This window comes from Macrosteles quadrilineatus, unplaced genomic scaffold, assembly GCF_028750875.1.
Source record: "Macrosteles quadrilineatus isolate MER2022 unplaced genomic scaffold, UCM_ALF_1.0 Scaffold_3__2_contigs__length_128488019, whole genome shotgun sequence".
Taxonomy (NCBI): domain Eukaryota; kingdom Metazoa; phylum Arthropoda; class Insecta; order Hemiptera; family Cicadellidae; genus Macrosteles; species Macrosteles quadrilineatus.
The window spans coordinates 117,561,402-117,575,670 of record NW_026542596.1 but is presented as its reverse complement, the minus strand read 5'-3'; the positions used below and the strand labels follow the sequence as shown (position 1 = coordinate 117,575,670).

The 14,269-nt window shown below is 33.9% G+C and overlaps 1 protein-coding gene across 1 annotated transcript; it reads right to left on the bottom strand.

Annotated features, from left to right (window-relative positions):
* Nucleotides 1-382: 382 nt before the first annotated feature.
* On the bottom strand, nt 383-9,115 carry LOC128989987 (uncharacterized). The gene is made up of 5 exons (XM_054412175.1): nt 8,934-9,115; nt 5,756-5,810; nt 2,976-3,493; nt 1,456-1,486; nt 383-904 (listed from the first exon to the last, which is right to left on the bottom strand). The coding sequence occupies exons 1-5, from the start codon at nt 8,970-8,972 to the stop codon at nt 402-404; spliced, it is 1,146 nt and encodes a 381-aa protein (XP_054268150.1). The 5' UTR covers nt 8,973-9,115; the 3' UTR covers nt 383-401.
* Between the last annotated feature and the right edge of the window lie 5,154 nt (nt 9,116-14,269).

The window sequence follows — 14,269 nt, the reverse complement described above, 5'->3', positions numbered from 1 at the left end:
AACAAATGTTGTTTAAACTAAAACTGAACTAAGCTTTGTATAAATGTGCAATATTATTTTGGCGAATAGTGTTAATAGTGAAAACGAAATGTTGTTGTGAATAGTGGTGTGGTGAAAAATAGCGTTCGTACCACGGACCGAAATGATTTTGCAGCTCTCGATCGTTTTAAAAAACTATCTCGAGCCGGCAAAACCTCATTTTCGGCCCTAGGTACGAAATATACTACTTCAAACCACTTTACGGAGTATGATTAACTCAGAATTGATTTTTGATAGTATAAGTAAGTAGTCAAACTGGGTTTGAGGTATTTTGTGATTCAACTACCAAGGAAGGTCCATTCCATTACGAGGGATGTTCGGGGAAAATAATTAACTAAGAAAATCAGTTACGATGATTTATATCACAATCGCAGTAGGGATTTGATTAGCTTGAACAGTTTTTTGTACCATGCTAGTCCTTTGATGTTCAACTCCTTTCCACTCTTCCAATCCTTTCGACACTTGACTTTCTCCGGTTTGCTTCTCTTTATGTAATATGATGCGTCAAAACTGTTACGTTGAACTTTAGAAATTTCCCTCGAGAAACATTGTCCATCTTTGTTTCTAAATACGATTGCAAAGTAATTCCTGCGGCGCGGCTTTTCCTCAGTCATCTTTCCAATGTATATCCCATCAGTTTTGGTTGAACAGGAGTCTAGAAACAGTCTGTCTACTATTATTTTCTGATACGTAATGAGTCCTGATGCCATGGTCCCACTTCGCTCTCCGTTCATGTCATATTCTCGGCACGTGAGCTTGAAATCTTGGCCGGGTTCATCGGTAAAAGAGGAAACGATAGGCTCATTGCGAGGGGAACCTTTGATAAAATCCCATATCTCATATAAACCATCCTCTGCTATATGCTCTATAACAAAACAACCACAGTCAAAACCATTTTTAAGTCAGTATAAAGCAAGATAAGAATTATAATTTAATTTTAGTTTTCAAGTAGCTCTGTCCCGCCCTCGATTGAAAAATCTGCTGAAATTGAGGAAAAATAAATTGGATATTTTTCTTACATCTAAAATCCTATAGATGTAGTTAGTTAGTTCAGGCAATGAAGACAAAACATACCAAATAGGGTAAAAAAGTTTTGTATAAGACAAATTTAGTACAGTTGTAGGGGAGGGGTCTCTGAAGGTCCCTTTTTAGTTTATAATAAATATCCCAAAAACTATGGCCTCCAGCAAAAGTTAGTTATAAATAAGAATGGATGTACGTAAAATATGTCTACAAAAAGCTCATACTCGCGAAAATACTATAACATGGTGTGGACCATTCGCTATAAAAACATTAACATATCAGGAATAGATAAACACCAAATCAAAATCAAAATAGGAAATAATATAAAGCTGTGGAAAGTACTTTATATGTAGTTTTACTAAAGGTATTTTTAAAATGTTTGTATATACTTACTAATACCACCAGTTGAACCTCCAGCAGCACCCTGCAAATAAAACAAATGCTTAAAGAACAGCTTTTTGTCCAAGGTAATATTTCTAAGGTAATCATGTTTGTCAAAATGTTTAAAGGACTATTATATTGTGTAAAGGAACATGTCAAAAGATAGATGTTGCAAAGTGAATTTCCATACGAATTTATTTAAATATTCCCTTCTTTCTATATAGGTATCGGCATCAATCTAAACTGTGATAGACAATTTCTAAAATAGGGTTTACACCTGAAATCGTGTACAATATAAGGCACAACTTCTTCAGTGGATGGATTTCGAAATTTAATATGCAAATACAGTTTGGTAGAAGTAAAACATTTCAAATACCTTACTCTTTCGGTATAGCCAGCAAATTGGATTTTTTTAGACAAATTTCAACGATATTACAAATTCTTGATGAAATAAATCTTTAACTTAATTTAGACAACTCTGAATTTATTATTATCCGATGGCTTCGTGTTGCTTTATTTTTGAAATTATATGTCATATTCAACTTACCGCCACAGAGCCTTCTTTGCATTCTATTTTGTATACACACAAATTTGAATACAATTATGAAGCCTAACTAGCTCGTTGGAAATTTCCTTCAGAAAAATATATTCTAAAACTAGTGGCCTGTAGGGGCCATAGCCCCTAATTTAGATTTTTTTTTTAAATTTAAACATTTTTGCCACCAAGACTGATATTCGAATAAATAATAGGTTGCGTACCTTGGTCCGTCTTCAGTCTTATTTTTAGTCAATGGATGACTAGTTTCGGGTACAAAGACCCATTGTCAAATCCTTTTTTAAAACATCATGTAGAAGCTAGTCAAAAAACCGACGGAAGTCTTCATCATTATATAAATACAAGTTGACACATAAAGTTTATTATTTAAAAAACACAAGTTACGAAACATATAAGATGATTGATAGGCCGGCCACATTTATCACGGCACAAACCGACACAGGTTACACGGCGGACACGACAGAACTGAAATTTGTGAAATTTTTACACCTGTCGTGAGTTCTGTCGAGTATCGGAAAAGTGTTTCAGTGTACAAGTGGGATTTGAAATTTGATGGAAGTCCACATCTGAGCCTCGGATCCTTCTTAGAGCGAGTGGAAGAGTTAAGAATTTCACGAGGCATATCCGAAAAAGAACTTCTCGAGTCAGCAGTTGACTTATTCTAAGGTTCTGCATTGGTATAGCATAGATCCAACAGAAAACGTATAAAATCATGGCAACAGATGAAAACCGAACTATGAGCTGTATTTCAGAATCCAGATTATGGCAATCTCCTCCTTAAAGAAATATTAAACCGAACTCAAAGCGAACATGGAAACATCGACTTATATTTGGCAGCTATGGATTGTATAGTCGCCTTACTGAAAAGATATCAGAGGAAAACAATTATCTCAAATACAAAAATCATACTAAAACATGTCTGATAGATGGCTTCGTGTAGCTTTATTTGTTAAATTATATGCCATATTCAACTTACCGTCGCAGAGCCTTCTTTACATTCTATTTTGGTTAGTAGATCCCTTTTCAAAATGGCCACGTAATCGAGGGTGATGATCTTGTAATTTCTTTTGTAGCACTTATGGTCTTCTTTTACGGAATATAGTTCATTAGCAAACCGGTACTCAATGTTAAATTCCAACTCGTCATATTCGCGACCGGCAGTCTTCATTTCGAATTTCCCCTCATCAAGAGAAATGTAATCTTTCACTTGTTTACAAACGTCTTTACTGTATTCCAGTATCAATTCATCAACCAAGAATCCTTCTTGGCTGTATAAGAACGCTTTAGCTACCATTTTTTTCTTTTCTTCCTTTTCTTCTTTTTCTTCCTTTTCTTCGCATTCAACAAGCAAATTTTTACTTTCGACTTTGGTCAATGGCAGATCATATTGCGTTGAATCTTTCCTCTGGTCCTTAGGCTTCATTTCCATATCTGGGTCCTGAACCAACCGCCCCTTAAATACCGGTATTTGATTATGGTGAGTGGTGAAAAGTACTGAAAAAGAAATATGCTGCTTAATGACAAAGAATTCTGAACAGCATCAGTTTTAGCATTGTTTAGTCTAAACCAGAGAAACCTGTTTCACCAAGATACTTGGCCATGCAACATCCGTATCAGTCACAGAGGATTTTTTTTAAATTTGTCGCAAAAATTGTTATTTCAAAGGCAGTTTTAAATTCTCTGATCAAATAAGCAGCTACATTCAGATTAACAATTCTGATATTAAAGGGGTGTTTTATTTTTAAGTTAAAAACGTATTGAATCAATGAGTTACGCCGGGAATTTAAACTATTCCATTGAACCTATAAGCCGAGAAGCGTTGATAAACTTTATTTTTTCCATTTATTTATTTATTTATACGGTAAACACCATTTTTACAATCAATAATACATGAGTGGCAAGTTACAAGATAAATATTTATAAATATATATAAGCCAGATTCAGAATTATCTTGCTAGATAAAAAGATTTAATTAGGTCTATGTGTACGTTAAAATGCTCAACAAATTTCATAATTACATTATTGGTTAAAAATGTAACACATACAAATAATTTAATAAAAAAACTAAATGGCAGCTATCTGGGTAAATATGCATTTTCGGACATAACTTCTTATGAATCTTTTTCTTCCTTTTAGTACGAGGATTCATTGCCTAAAGTTCAGAAACATTTTTTTTATGGACATCCTGTATAAGTAAATTGTATTATACAGGGTGTTCAAAACAGGTATGGATATAAGTTACCTATTGTTTCCTTGAGTTAAAAAATCAAGAACAACTTTTTACCAAACTCGCTTCGTTAACCAGATATACGCCATTTTGTATTTATTACATACACATTTTTATCTTTACAATTTGTCCACTGATCCTTATGAAACTTGTTATGTATGCTAAAGTAACAGAGCATGCTAAATGCTAGGCAAAAAATTCATCTCAATTAGATCAAAAATTAAAAAATGGAGGCTATTTTACGTTTTAAACTTACATTTCTAAAAGATGGCGGATTTGATTAAGAAAACGTTAAGAGTAATTTATTTAGAATTTTTAATTCCCTATCAAACTATACCAAGTTAAAAAAGATTGAATAAGAAATAGCTTAAATATTACGGGTTTTAGTTGTAAAATGGGGTAGAAAAAGGCTAAGCTAGTCAGGTTTGCCCTATTTTACAACTATAATCGTAATATTTCAGTTATTTCTTATTCGATCTTTTTGAGCTTGGTATCAGCCATTTGTTAGTAATTAAAGTTTAAAAGATTTAAATAGCCGTCATTTTAAAATTTTAATTTACATATTCTACATATTCCTACCCTCCTCAGCTGAGTTAAGTCCAACCTCCTTTTCAAGAAACCTAGGAAGGTAATTAATTGCTCTAAATTGAATATAGAAATAGTTATTTGTGTAACTAGTGGTGAAAGTGGCACTTTGCTGCACACGAGAGCAATGTTTACGCACGAGCCGCAGGCGAGTGCGCAATGATCTCGAGTGCAGCAAAGGCCTTTTTCACTCGTGTTACACATTATATTTTTCCTACAGTCACTATAAAGCATATAAATAATTAGTCATTCAAACACTATACAACACGTTTTTAGGTTCAGCTGGCAACACAAATGGTGCCCTAGAGAAAGTAGTACCCGCGGTCCGTATCACTCCGCTATTTTTCCGCAAGAAATGTGCTCCGCGTTTTGAGAATATAGTTCCGTATGTTTTTGTAATTTGAAGTGGTTTCCTTGCCTAAAAAATGCTTTAAAGGTATTTTTTTGTTTATTAAGATCGTAGGAATGTTTTAAAAACGTTTAAAAGAAAAGTCCAGAAATTCAGAAATACCGAAACTATAAACACGAAATGACGGGTTAAATCATAGTTATAATAGTCAATCAGCTGCTCATAGTATTATTATCTTTAAGTGATGCCAACCTATTTCCAAGCGTAAACGGATTACGTCCATAATCGAACCACGTTTTTTTGTGTTTTTTCGTTGGAATCCTGATGTGCGGCAAAGTATAAACCGTACGACAAAGTATAAACCGTACGGCAAAGTATAAATATGCAGCAATTAGCAGCTTTCTGTACTATAAACAGTACAAGGAAGCTAAGTTTGTCGGGTGACTGTAGGAAAAATAAATATTTTCATATTAGGCAAATGTACAAACGGACGAACTTCGGTCCTCGACAGGTATTCAATTATAAATTTGATATAGTTTACCGAAACAATTCATTGGAAAATTCCAAATCAAAACATATTTTTAACAAAACATACCGTGGCCATTAGTTTTTGCCTTTGCAGATATTCCAGCAGTAAGGATAAATAGAACCTGCAACCATATAAATCCTTTTCAGATTTATTTATACCAATAAAAAAATTGGATAAACAAACGTTACTGTATTTTAGATGATTCCAATAATAGAGTACAGTAGTTCTTTTGCAGAAAGAATGGTAGAAACATGATCTTAAATAGCCTAACCTAACCCTATAAAGGAGAATTAAAGAAACAAATACGATCGGGAGCGTATCATAAACTCCAAATTTCACAAACTCCAACGTTTAAAATATTAAATAAACAGAGCGGTTCATAACCTCCAAATTTCATAAGCTCCAAATCTATAACATTCAAATAATCACTGTTTCACAATGTCCAAGTTTCACAAACTCCAACGTTTAAATATTAAATAAACAGAGCGGTTCATAATGTCCAAATTTCATAACCTCCAACAGTACAGTCTGGGCCAGAAGTCTCTCTAGTGGTTGCCACAGTCAGATAGCAGGCACCGTTCGCCAGCGCTCAACTACTGATTATACGTACATTTTAATGATTGAAGAACACTCAGATGTGTGACTCAAATATGTGTTAGCACACAATGTGCAAATCAAATTTACATTTTAGCGAATTTCCCCTATAGGGAATAAGCTATTACCGTAGTACTCAAGGTAAGACCTGGTCCCGGGACCGATTTACTTTTTCGTTTTGAGGTCCCTAGAGACCAAAAACACCATCAGTTATATATATATATATATATTTATATGTGTGTCCCATCAAAAACATTTCTAAATTCGATTACAACAATTTATTCAATTGATCAAGTAAAAGAGGTATTTATATATCAAAGTTATGTCGTGATAACATCTTATGGAAGTGTGGAGTTATCGTATTTACTGCTTTTCAATGCACTGCCAACACATCTAAAAATTGAGTCAAACCCTGTTGTTTTTAAAAAATCACTTCGAAAATTACTGGTGTCCAAGTGTTACTACCGTGTCCGTGATTTTATTGCTGATGGGTAGTCATGGGCATATGTTATGCTTGGTTCAGGAATTGATTACACGTAAATATTGTTTGTTTTAGTAGTTATTTTATAGTTTATAAGACAATCTGTATTTTTTTAAATGTATATTGTCTTAGCCAATGCATTTATGTTAATCTGGCCAAATAAATGACTTGACTTGAATAAAAGTGTTTAGCGTCTTGAAAGGTAACGTGTAATACAAGAAAACGTGGTTCCAGGTTCCGAGGTACCATTATTATATATATGTATATATATATATATACATACATTGATATTTATGTCAAGTCCGTGATGCACAACATTGCGGCAGGAGTGTGCCCAATTAACTTAAAAGTATGTGATTATTTAATTGTGATGTCAATATAATCTTATTTTTGAAATTTTAATGGTTATTATGTTTTGTATATATTTAATTTAAATGAACTTCCCTTATAAACTATCAATCTTATTCGCTGCACTTAATGTCTCGACGGACAAAATGTTATTATAATGGTTTCTTATTTTTTTATTATATGTATGTCCCATTTCTAAACATAATACCATTGACTAAGGAAATACAAGTTTCCCTTGTCTGTGATAATACGTAAGAAGGGTGGGTACAATAGCTAGTATTATTAAAACAAAAAAAAAAGTATAATCCTTGAACGATTTGATGATTATGTAATACAGGCAAGTATAAAAAATAGTGTAAACATATCCTTAATATACAGTAGATATAAAATACATAATTTTATAAAAATATTTATTTTATTCTTATTATTAGCTATAAAATAGTATACAACATCATACAAAAATACTAAATAGTCCAATATATTTTTTCTTTTAATGTTTTAGTTATACTGAGATTTTTGGCGAATAAATAAAACGATGTAAATGGGTTACAGTTAAGAAATGATCGACTGAAAAATAAAAAAGAGCATACAAAAATCATTTAAATGCATCTTAGATCACTATGCTACGTATATTACGGATTAAAAAACAGATCCTCAATATTCAAAGTAAAAACTTATTCTAGACTTTCAACAATTTATTATTACATGGTAAAAAAGAAACACCAGTTTGAGCGTCGTGTTTGTGGGAGAGCGGGATAAAATTTGAAACATTTGCAGTTTTGTGTAAGTTTATAAAGTATTTTGATATACATGCTCATAAAAATAAAAATAAATGTTGATTACAAAATAAGTACGATAGTTTCAAAGTAGAATGGTCAGCTTCATAATCTGGCTGGCTATTGAGTTACAAAAGGATAAAAATGGGCATTTATGAAACATTTTGTAACGCTTTGAAAGACATAACTTTCACTACTATAGAAACTATTTTTTTACAGGATAATGTTTTTGTAATTCCTAAAGGCAGATAATTATCATTTTAGTGGCCTGTGAATGTTATTAATGATACCTTGAATAACAACATCCTTGCAGGGCCCGCTCCATTTCTATGGCATTCCATTTATATTTGGGGGTGACATTTTTAATGGAAAAAAGTTTGCAACGACTGTCATTTAACTTTTGTCCAATATGAACTTTAATATATAACCGTATGTGGAGAGGAGCTAATTAATATTTTAAAAACCACACTAAGAATAATAATGCAGCATTTTTATCATACTGATGATTTCAATTAAGGTTGTTATTGAAAAAAAAAACTCAATTTCTTCAGTGCGCTAATTTTTTTTTCAAACCCTTAATTGTCTACACCTACCCCATCAAGATCCTATATACACCAATCACTCATGACTACCCTACCAAAGGAGTTGTAAATATTGTAGAAACATGCCCCCAGATATTCGAACAATGCATGTACCAGTGTAGAAACGTACGTTGACTGGTTGACTGTTTTAGATTTGTCTTGCAGTATTTTACGCTTAACAACTTAGTATAAATACTTAATTAATACAATACTTAACGGATGTAGTCCTTCACGAATCCTGTAAATAATAAGTAACGCACAAAAATTACTTAAACAGTAAATAATTTAAAGTTGCACTTTCATAGCCTGTAAAATAAAAATACAAGTTGTCCGATGAAAATATATTTCTGCTGAAACAAAATAAAACACATATTAAATCCAAAATGATGTCACAGCATACACTTACTGATAGAAAATTATTAAAACGAAACATAATAAATATACGTATGAAAACTAGTCCTTACCAAAAGGATTCCAAAGAGTACAGGTAATGTTTGTTCCATGGCAATGAAAAGACCATGAACAACTGAAGGCAGATCGGGGTGAATATAATTTTGCTGTCACATCAAGATACTGATAAATTACAACTAATTGCCTTTAAGTGGCACGATGTACCTAACTCAAATATGACTTGCGCAGTTGGAAGTAATAACTCACAAGTTTACCATATGTGAAATATCGATGTAAAAACAGTAATTTTACTTTGACGCAAACCGTTTATTTAACGGTGGTATGTGGTTTCAAACTTGAAAAACAAGTCAATTAACATAGTTCATACTTTTTTCAAAGTTATTTCACATTTAGAACCACAGGTCATGCAAAATATTTAGTAGTAACATCATACAAATAAAAGCATCAAACTATTTAAAGTTTAATTAAAAGCTTTTTACTTTAAAATATTTATAATAATATCGGGTAAATGGGTGTAAATTAAGTCTGGCACACATTTTTTATCTTTTTTTCTATAGTAGATAGAAGAAATCAATTTGCGGGAATGATTAATAACAAATGTTAGGCACTTTTTACAAATTTTGAAAATAAAAATTCCCTTAAGGGCAAGGGGGGGTGGGGGGTAACTAAAAATTTTCAAATGACAACCCCCATCTTGTGACCCCTCATTTTAAAGGTCATCGGAAGACAAATCCAAAGATGTGTCTAAAAATTTTTTTTTTGCACCCTATCCAAGATGGCGGTTTAAAATGTACTTAGGGTTCAATGGGTAAATTAGGTATGGCACACATTTCTTATCTTTTTTACTCTTTGTAGATAGAAGGAATTAATTTGCGGGACTGAGTAAGAACAAATGTTTGGCACTTTTTCATAATTTTGAAAAAAAATCCCCTTAAGGGTAAGGTGGGGGTGGGGGGTAACTAAAAATTTTCAAATGACAACCCCCATCTTGTGACCACTCATTTTCAAGGTATTTGGAAGACAAATTTAACGATGTGTCTGAAAAAATTTTTTTTGCATCCTGTCCAAGATGGCGGCTTTAAATGTGCTTGGGGTTAAACGGGTGGGGTCTGGAACACAATTTTATCTTTTTTGCCATTAATAGATAGAACTTATCCACTCGTGGGACTGAGCCAAAATCAGGCACCTTTTTATTTATTTGAAAAAATCCCCTAATGGTAAGGGGGGGGGGGGCAACTAAAAATTTTCAAAAGACAACCCCCATCTTGTGACCCCTCATTTTAAAGGTATTTGGAAGACAACTTGTTAATATTCACAAATGCTCAAACTGATGCCCAAGAGAAACTTGACAGAGCCCCAACCGATTGTAAAATTCGTTTACCACCCTGGACAGCGTTTCTTCATTAATAGATCGTGCTTCCATTATTATTCTTGCTGTGAGATCCTGGATGTTTTCTGGGCGGTTAACAAATACTCTACTTTTTAGGTGGCCCCACAAAAAGTAGTCTAACGGCGTCAAGTCGGGTGATCTGGCAGGCCATTCAATAGCTCCCCGCCTCCCTATCCAACGATCTGGAAAAACTTCGTCCAAGTAATTTCGGACTTCAGCATTATAGTGAGGTGGTGCGCCATCTTGCTGAAACCAAATGTTCTCGTTGACAACATTTTCTTCGTCTTCCGGAGGAAACTCATGGGCAATGGCAGGTACTATCGACTCTCGCAGTAACTCCAGATAACGGTTTCCGTTTAGATTTCCTTCGATCACGAATGGCCCTATTAATTTGGTCCCGACAATGCCTGCCCAAACATTGACTTTTTGGGGATTTTGAGTATGGCATTCTTGAGCCCAATGAGGATTTTCAGGAGACCAATACCTATAGTTTTGTCTGTTCACGTGACCATGAAGACTAAATGAAGCCTCATCTGAAAATACAATTCTATTTTTGAACATTGGATCCAAAGTACACCGTTGCATCATGAGTTCACAGAATTCAATCCTGCGGTCAAAATCGTCCTCGTTCAATTCATGTATTAACTGAACCTTAAAAGGATGAAACTTCTCGGCTTTAAGGGCTTTGTGGACCGACATGTGACTTATCCCAAAGTCATTTCCAATCCTACGTGTCGATGTGTGATGATTTTCTTCAACGCTAAGAAGTATATTCAGTCTAGTTTCTTCAGTGAGTACAGATTTTGGCCTACCACTTCTTGGTTTACTTGCAACATCCCCCGTTTCAGCAAACTTATTACATATCTTAGATACTGTAGCTCGATTAATTTGGCGATCAGGGTACAAGTTGTTAAAAATATCACACGCTTCAAGTTGAGTCCGTTTTTTATCTCCATAGCCAACAATGACAAGTATTTCTATCTTCTGTTTTGTTGTTAACAACGCCATGTTAAATAAAAATAATAAAAGATGTACTTACGACTACTCCAAAGAAACTACCTAAACAGACTGAAGGGGAATAAGGAAAAACTGATAAGATTGTTACCTGATTAGCCTGCAGTCTTAAGAAAGAGGATAGGAATTCCAAGTGAGTGCAACGTCCAAACCTGGAATCTCAATTATCAGATTTATTTACTAAGTGATAAGAGCTACATAAGTTTGTTTATTGCAGTTCGTCCTATTGTCCAAGTTTTTCTGATATAAACTATCAAATCTATTATAACTTTATTTTTGGTAAAAAAAAAATAAAAATGTGTTTCAGACGTAATTTACTTGTTCAACCCTATGCACATTTTAAGCCGCCATATTGGACAGGGTGCTTAAAAAACATTTTTAGACACATTGTTAAATTGGTCTCTCAAATACCTTTAAAATGAGAGGTCACAAGATGGGGGTTGTCATTTGAAAATTTTTAGTTGCCCCCCCCCCTTACCATTAGGGGATTTTTTCAAATAAATAAAAAGGTGCCTAATTTTGGCTCAGTCCCACGAGTGGATAAGTTCTATCTATTAATGGCAAAAAAGATAAAATTGTGTTCCAAACCCCACCCGTTTAACCCCAAGCACATTTAAAGCCGCCATCTTGGACAGGATGCAAAAAAAATTTTTTCAGACACATCGTTAAATTTGTCTTCCAAATACCTTGAAAATGAGTGGTCACAAGATGGGGGTTGTTATTTGAAAATTTTTAGTTACCCCCCACCCCCACCTTACCCTTAAGGGGATTTTTTTTCAAAATTATGAAAAAGTGTCAAACATTTGTTCTTACTCAGTCCCGCAAATTAATTCCTTCTATCTACAAAGAGTAAAAAAGATAAGAAATGTGTGCCATACCTAATTTACCCATTGAACCCTAAGTACATTTTAAACCGCCATCTTGGATAGGGTGCAAAAAAAAAATTTTTTAGACACATCTTTGGATTTGTCTTCCAATGACCTTTAAAATGAGGGGTCACAAGATGGGGGTTGTCATTTGAAAATTTTTAGTTACCCCCCACCCCCCCTTGCCCTTAAGGGAATTTTTATTTTCAAAATTTGTAAAAAGTGCCTAACATTTGTTATTAATCATTCCCGCAAATTGATTTCTTCTATCTACTATAGAAAAAAAGATAAAAAATGTGTGCCAGACTTAATTTACACCCGTATACAGGGTGACCGTTAAGTCTTAGGACGACTTTATAACTTTTAAACGACAAACGATATCACAACCACATTTGGTATACCGTTACTGGAAATTGTAAGCTACTTTTCTGTGTACTTGGTGGTCGGATATCACCTTTGGGGGACGGCCCGTCGGGGGTCAGAAGAAAATCTTTAGTGACAGCCTATGTTGAGTTGTACATCATTTTAAAGGTCTACTTCAACTGAAAACAATGCCGCAAACCGCACTTCAAAAGGTTGATCCTGCGCAAAATGGCAGATGTTCAAAGATTTTCAAAATTAGCCAATTTCTTTAAATTAAAACACTTTTTTAAATCTTTAAACAACTGTCATTTTTTAACGGATGGTCCTTTTGAAGTACGGTTTGCGGCATTGTATTCTACTAATAAATAGCTTTAATTTGATGTGCATATCAACCTATGCTTCCATTCAAGATTTACTTCCGACTCCTTGTGGGCCGTCGCCCTGAAGAGTTATTTGGATCACTGAATGTAAAGTTATGGGGATCATTTTAAAGGGAATTTTAAGCAAAGAAGAATGCCGCAAACCGTACTTTAAAAGGTTGAACCTGCGCAAAATGACAGTTGTTTAAAGATTTAAAAAAGTGTTTTAATTTTAAAGAAATTTGCGCAGGTTCAACCTTTTAAAGTACGGTTTGCGGCATTCTTCTTTGCTTAAAATTCCCTTTAAAATGATCCCCATAACTTTACATTCAGTGATCCAAATAACTCTTCAGGGCGACGGCCCACAAGGAGTCGGAAGTAAATCTTGAATGGAAGCATAGGTTGATATGCACATCAAATTAAAGCTATTTATTAGTAGAATACAATGCCGCAAACCGTACTTCAAAAGGACCATCCGTTAAAAAATGACAGTTGTTTAAAGATTTAAAAAAAGTGTTTTAATTTAAAGAAATTGGCTAATTTTGAAAATCTTTGAACATCTGCCATTTTGCGCAGGATCAACCTTTTGAAGTGCGGTTTGCGGCATTGTTTTCAGTTGAAGTAGACCTTTAATGATGTACAACTCAACATAGGCTGTCATTAAAGATTTTCTTCTGACCCCCGACGGGCCGTCCCCCAAAGGTGATATCCGACCACCATGTACATAAAAAAGTAGCTTACATTTTCCAGTAACGGTATACCAAATGTGGTTGTGATATCGTTTGTCGTTTAAAAGTTATAAAGTCGTCCTAAGACTTAACGGTCACCCTGTATAATGTAACGTGTTTGGCAATGTTGTACGAGTATTCTGATAGTATTGTTATTGAAACTAGGGTCAGCTGCCTTTGACCATTAAGCTGTTAATGGTCCTGCCTGGCTAATATAACAGCTGATCTTAGTCGAACCGGTCTAGTGGTTAGAGTGCGTAATTTTTGTCTCCGAGGTTCTGGGTTCAAATCCTGCAAAATCACCATGAATTTGATCTAAGTGATCATTCCGAAAACCCTAGGTCTAGCCTGAAGTAATGAGAAAATAATCCCGAGCTAGTGTATAGCATCCTATTCAAAAAATTATATTTAACATATATATTTAATTTAGTGGCCGAAGGTATATTAAATATTAAATTTGTCGATAAAACTTGGACATAACAAATCATATTTATTAGATACCATGATGTTGTCGAATTGACGACTCTATCCAGTTAAATTACTTTTCACTAGGAGTGTTGATTACATTGACTGATTTAATCAATAACTAAAGACCTAATTCATTTTTAATAATATAGTTCTGACGTTAACGTAAATTATAAATAATTTGTTTACTGGCAAGGGCGTATG